This window comes from Alligator sinensis, unplaced genomic scaffold, assembly GCF_000455745.1.
Source record: "Alligator sinensis unplaced genomic scaffold, ASM45574v1 scaffold284_1, whole genome shotgun sequence".
NCBI classification, from domain to species: Eukaryota; Metazoa; Chordata; order Crocodylia; family Alligatoridae; genus Alligator; species Alligator sinensis.
Window position 1 is genome coordinate 500,184 of NW_005842105.1, and position 6,043 is coordinate 506,226.

General features: G+C 45.1%; 1 protein-coding gene across 1 annotated transcript in view; it reads right to left on the bottom strand.

Annotated features, from left to right (window-relative positions):
- CEBPZ (CCAAT enhancer binding protein zeta) overlaps positions 1 to 5,584 on the bottom strand; it is a 21,061-nt gene extending 15,477 nt beyond the window's left edge. The window contains exons 1-3 of the mRNA XM_025205144.1: positions 5,569 to 5,584; positions 3,392 to 4,905; positions 1,959 to 2,190 (exon numbers count right to left, since the gene is read on the bottom strand). Of these exons, the coding sequence (XP_025060929.1) occupies positions 1,959 to 2,190; positions 3,392 to 4,893 (1,734 nt within the window). The 5' untranslated portion in view covers positions 4,894 to 4,905; positions 5,569 to 5,584. The remainder of the gene's footprint in view (positions 1 to 1,958; positions 2,191 to 3,391; positions 4,906 to 5,568) is intronic.
- Between the last annotated feature and the right edge of the window lie 459 nt (positions 5,585 to 6,043).

The window sequence follows — 6,043 nt, forward strand, 5'->3', positions numbered from 1 at the left end:
GTCTATACTGGCTACCACTATGGAAGAAAGAGACTTGGGGGTCGTCATTGACCACAAGATGAACATGAGCCTTCAACGCGATGCTGTGGCTAGTAAAGCGACCAAAACGCTGGCTTGCATTCAGAGATGCTTCTCAAGCAAATCCCGGGACGTCATTCTCCCCTTGCACTCGGCCTTGGTGAGGCCGCAACTGGAGTACTGCGTCCAGTTTTGAGCTCCACAATTCAAAAAGGATGTGGAGAAGCTTGAGAGAGTCCAAAGAAGAGCCATGCGCATGATCAGAGGTCAGGAGAAGACCATACGACGACAGGCTGAGAGCCATGGGGCTCTTTAGCCTGGAAAAGCGCAGGCTCATGGGTGATCTGATGGCCACCTATAAGTTTATCAGGGGTGACCACCAGTATCTGGGGGAACCTTTGTTCACCAGAGCGCCCCAAGGGCTGACGAGGTTGAACGGTTATAAACTACTGCAAGACTGTTTCAGGCTGGACATAAGGAAGAATTTCTTTACAGTCCGAGCCCCCAAGGTCTGGAACAGCCTGCCATCGGAAGTGGTTCAAGCACCTACAATGAACACCTTCAAGAGTAAATTGGATGCTTATCTTGCTGGGATCCTATGACCCCAGCTGACTTCCTGCCCTTTGGGCAGGGGGCTGGACTCGATGATCTTCCGAGGTCCCTTCCAGCCCTAATGCCTATGAAATCATTTCACTAGTGCATCGAAGACCCAAGAAAAATCAAAATACCACTGTAAATGGGGGCAGCAACAGAAGAGGCAGCAAAACAACATTATAAAACACCCAACAGAATTTAGTTGCACCATTCTTTCAATTGTGGGTTTTCAGGCAGCTTGTTCCAGTAAGTTTTGTGTTAAAACAAATTGGCATAATCTATCCTAAAATGTGGATTAAAAAAATGTGAAGACTAAATTGCTGACACTGATCAAACCATGATCAGTTAGCTCTAGTGATAGTGCTGATACTGGAATAATATTAAATATAATATGAAGTGCTATAACTTTTATATTACTTTACAAAATAAAAATGCAATTTGTCCCCAAACAGATTACAAGAAAGACATGCTCTTTTACCCATTACAGACATGCTCCTTTATCCATTACATTCAAAGACAACATTTCTATTAACTTCAGCAAAATCAGAAGGAAGTCCATTTAGGAACTGGCAGATTGCAGAGATGACTGGGAAAAAAGGCAAAGATAGAATATGCTCCTGAAAAAATAAGTTTTAAGGAGGGGGACATTTGTACAACAAAAATGGAACAGTCCAGACACGATGGAAGGAGAAAAGCTGAGAGTCAAGCAGCAATGGACACTGAGTACAGGAGGGCTGGAAGAAACAGGTGGTGAGTTAGGGTAGGGGAAATGAGTGACAAATATAAATTTAGGGAAGTATGGTTGGGGCAAGGACTGTATTTTATTATGCATCTGTACAGCATCTAGAAACAAAATGACCCTTGGTCATGAATGGGCCAGTGGAGTATCAATTGAAAACAATTATCCTGTGTTATGCTGCTTTTCACCATACATAAAACTGCTTGGTGGGTGCCCCTGAACTAATCGCCTGGCAAAAGAAAATAGTGGTAATTTTGCATACATCAGCTGCTCCACAGTAACTTTACCCTATAGTAGACAAAAATGAAACCATGGTAGCATACTTCTTTTTCATCTACCCATGTGTGCATGCTCTTATCCAGGCAGCTACTAAGGGGCAGTACATCCTTGTGATATAACAGATCATGTACCCTAACCTTGTGCCAGGGCAAAAGCCAAATAACCAATCACCTTATTCAGGCATATATTTAAGGAAGTCAGCGTTTCCAGGGATAGGAATCACTTGTAAAAGGGAAGAGATGGGAAGGGTAACAAGTTTTAGTGACACTAGAGACAGCATATAGAAGACCAACACATAAAATTAATGTTTTTAAAAGTAACATTATACCACATGATCCTGTAACTGGACTCGTAGCCCTGGTTTTACTTTAAGAAGCTCAGACACAAGGTACAGGGCTCCACAAATGAACGGAGGCATTTGTCCACATGTGACTTGGAGCAACCTCTTCACAAAGGCTTTCACCCGCCGCAGCACTACATCTGCCTTCAGAGACTTGTAGACAAGGTTAAGAAACATGGACTGCTTTGAACACAGTGCTAGCCCTGGATCGAGCAGCTTCCTGCAGAAAACAGATCATGATTATTAGTAACTCTTCCTTCTAGTTCTCCATAAGATAAATACATTACTATTAATGTCAGCAATAACCTACTGAGTAACCTACATTACACAATGGGATCTAAAATACCTCAGTTAATATTTATACTAAAGTGTATAAAATAAGACAGTAAATGCTGACTAGCTATTGAATTCTTCTATAGGTACGTTTATACATAATATTTAATGTGAAAAAACCTTTTTGAACTGTTAGGTGACGGTCTCAATAGAGAAAGTGGCCCATGCATAAGAAGAAGATAAGACAGTTGCCCCCTCCCCTCCCCCACCCCCACCCCAACAGGAAAAAAATCATTTAATTTGGTTTTCAAATATCAGAACAGACTCAACTCCATGTAAGCTACTCTAACTCTCAATGAATGGAAATGACAGTTTTAAAGAGGGGAAAGAAAAGCAGTAGTTCATAGCATCACCATACAGTCAGACCAGACACATGTAGAGTCCCATCCCCTTACACTTCAGGTTTCCAAACCCTGAAAAGCACTGAGTAACCCACAAAAAATAAGGAGGAAATCCGTGCCCCATGTTAAATTAGGGCTTCTCTTTAGTGAGTAAAGCAGTAGCATGTAAGGATTGTAAAGATGCTTCCAAGAGGTCTGGGAAAAGGATGGCTCTATAACACAGGACCTCTAACATAGTCTCATCTCTGGATTTTCAATGCTTCATATACACAGGGGACCCCTCCTCTCCACCCACCCTCCTGACACACAAAGTGCAATAATATGGAGTTTTCTAGGCAAATGCATTGATAAAACAGAAAACTGACAGCTGAAAGAGGAGTTACAGAAGAGGGAACTATTCAGTAGTTTCAGACTTAAGCATGGGACTAAAATATGCAACTGGAAATCAGAAACAGCAGAGTTATATATGTTCTGTATACATAGAGTTTATATGTTCTGTTTTCATGACCTGTGCAGCTACCACAAGTGCAACTTCTTTATTCTTTGCATTGTAAGACTAATGGACATTTTCTTCCAGCATATAAAGAAACACCAAGCAGCAATGTGACAAATGGACAGGTAGATATGAAACACTGGAAAAGATGTTAAAGGCAAATTATATACATGTTTCTGCAATAACATTTTTAGATAACAATTTCCATTTTGCAAAATGTAGTGTTGAACAGGCAATAAAAGTTAATCACTTACTTGTACAGTGCTGCATAGTATCTGTCTGACACTGTCTGATGAGAGTCCATTACTTGGAAAAGCAACATCAAGGCCTGGACACTAGTGCTGAAGTTCACAAGATGTAATACTTTAAACAAAGTGTCCATTTGCTCTTTCACTTTCTCATCACCAGTCTGAGCATAGGGGTAAGCTCTGTTTACGCCAGTCAGAAGAGCACTAAGCATTTTAGATTCAACATCCTTTTTCTTGATACAAGTCCGAAAAAAGCAGAAATATAGAGTTATCAGCTTATTAGCCAGCTCGCTCTCCTCATGGCTGAGGACAACCTGATTTAAAAAACAAATTGCATAGTATTGGGCTTTCACACTAATGTTTGATCGGTACAGAAGCCGTTCCACTTCATTACACACTACTCCTTTCATGTTTGGGTGTTTATGAAGTAAGGTCTCCAGCAGATAAGAGGCTTTGGTGGCAATTTTGTTTTGAGGATCTCCCAGTTTATTTACCAGCTGCACAAGAAGAGCTTTCTCCTCCTCTGGCTTATTACAGAGAAGTTCATAAGCCACTGCAAGTGCTCGGGCCTTCGTTGCCACCAAAGCATCGTGACTCAGCGATTCTAATGTCTGCACAAACTCTGCTACCAACTGCTTCAGATGATGCTCAAAGTACCACAGTATCAGTCGCCTGTCCCTTGAGTCCCTGTTGCCACTGGATAGCTTCTCTAGTTTGTGGAAAGGGTGTTGAGAGAAAGTGTACAGCTTACGATTGTCTGGTAAAAGATCTGAAACAAGGAGTTCCTTGCAAGTATCCAAAGCCATTAGGCTCTGGCGCCTGCTGCCCTTCTTTTTGATAAGGTTCACCAAGGTCTCAACAAATTGGAAAGATTGGACAGCACTGTCCTGGATAAGAAGGGTCATGGCTGCCATCCTGTCACCTAGCGTCCCGGATGACACGACGGTTTTCATCCAAGCTGAAGAGGATCCCTTCTGAAGATTTGTCTTATTCTTGTACATCTCTGCCTCATGCTGGTACAGCTTTTGGGCCAAAGTTTTATAACTTGACGCAAGAGCCTGATTTTCTTGCTCGGAAGAGAATTCCTTGGTATACTCTAGATCATGCCACTTTCCCCCGGGTTTGATCAGCAAGACTTGCCTAGCATGAAATTCAAAGATGTCTTCCTGCTTCTCTTTCTTTGCTACTGGATCTTCACTACAAGGAGCTGACTTTTTCTTACCATCTTTGCCAACACTGATCTGTTCCTTTCCTTTCTTTTCTTTGACTTGATTTGCTTTCTTTCCTTCGAGTGAAGAGGCACCACTTTCCTTTTTGCTGACTTTCTCCTTCTTTGCCAGCTTCTCTTTTCCTCCTTCTTCCTCCTCCACCACGAGGAAACTGTTTGAGTACTTGGACACACCTAGCGAATTAATGAACGCTTCTAATTCACCTTGCTCCAGGTCATCAATTGCTCCTTTCTTCCCACCGTCCACTAGCTCTTCCGTCTCATCCAAAGCAGCAAGCATGACATAATCTTGCTGTGTGCAACACAAACACATTAAAAATTATTTTTTACAAAAGATCTAAATCAGCGAATCTCAACCAGGGAACCACAGCACCCTGGGGTGCCTTCAGATCTTTTCAAGGGTGCCACAGGATGCCATGCAATGTTAATGCTGCGACGTACGCAAACATGATTCACAGGATAAACCCAGAGATTTCAAACTGGAATCCACAGCGTGAAAACCATTCTGCGCTGTTGGGGTCCTTTGCAAGAGGAGAACTGCTCTATTATTTTTCTCTAGTTGAGAAATGAGCAAAAACCAAGGGCTGGCATTTCCCAAGGGCAGCCTTGAGTCTAGCAGGGGCGCCCGAAGCCTAGAAAGGTTGAGAACCACAGCTCGAAACTGAGAGGCAGTGCAAGAGACAGAGCAGACACGGATACAGAAATCAAAATACCCATCGTAAATACTACAAAGGAAGAAGAAAGCAGCAGTGAAACACATCAGAGGCCCGGGGTGGGGCAGGGGAGGACAGAACTGTTACACAATGAGGAAGGGCAGTCACAGCGGCGTTTCTAGGGCAGCAGTTCTCAGTCCTGCCAGACGCGTGGCGCCGCGGGCAGCTCTGGGATCTGAGAAGCGGGGTGCAGGTGCCATGGGTCTGGGACAAACTCCCCCAGGGGTGGTGCAGTCACCCACCCTGGTCCTCTTCAAAAACGGTCTCGACGCCCATCTCGCTGGGGTCACAGCAGTCTTTCCCGCCCATGTGCAGGGGGCTGGACCCGACAATCTGTAAGGTCCCTTGCAGCCCCTAACTATGAATCATCGTGTTCAACAGGACACGCCAAGCCCAGCAGCGTTAGGAGTGCGCTGAGGGGCAGACAATGCAAAAAACCATGGCAACTGCTGGAAGGTCCCTGCCAGGCTGGCACAGGGGCACTCAACCTCTGGCCCGCGGGCCCCCGCAGGGCTCCCTGCGCCCGGCGGGGCATCGATACCACCAACCTCCCCCTGCCCAGTGCCCCATCCCCCAACTCCGTGCAGGGGCCAGGACTGGGCCGTGCCCCTCCCCCCAGGCCGCTGCAGCCCTCGGGAGCGCGGACCGCGGGGGGAAGGGGGGTCGAACGCCACGTGGTGAAACGCCCCCCCGCGAGCCCTCACCTTGGTCCCGCCC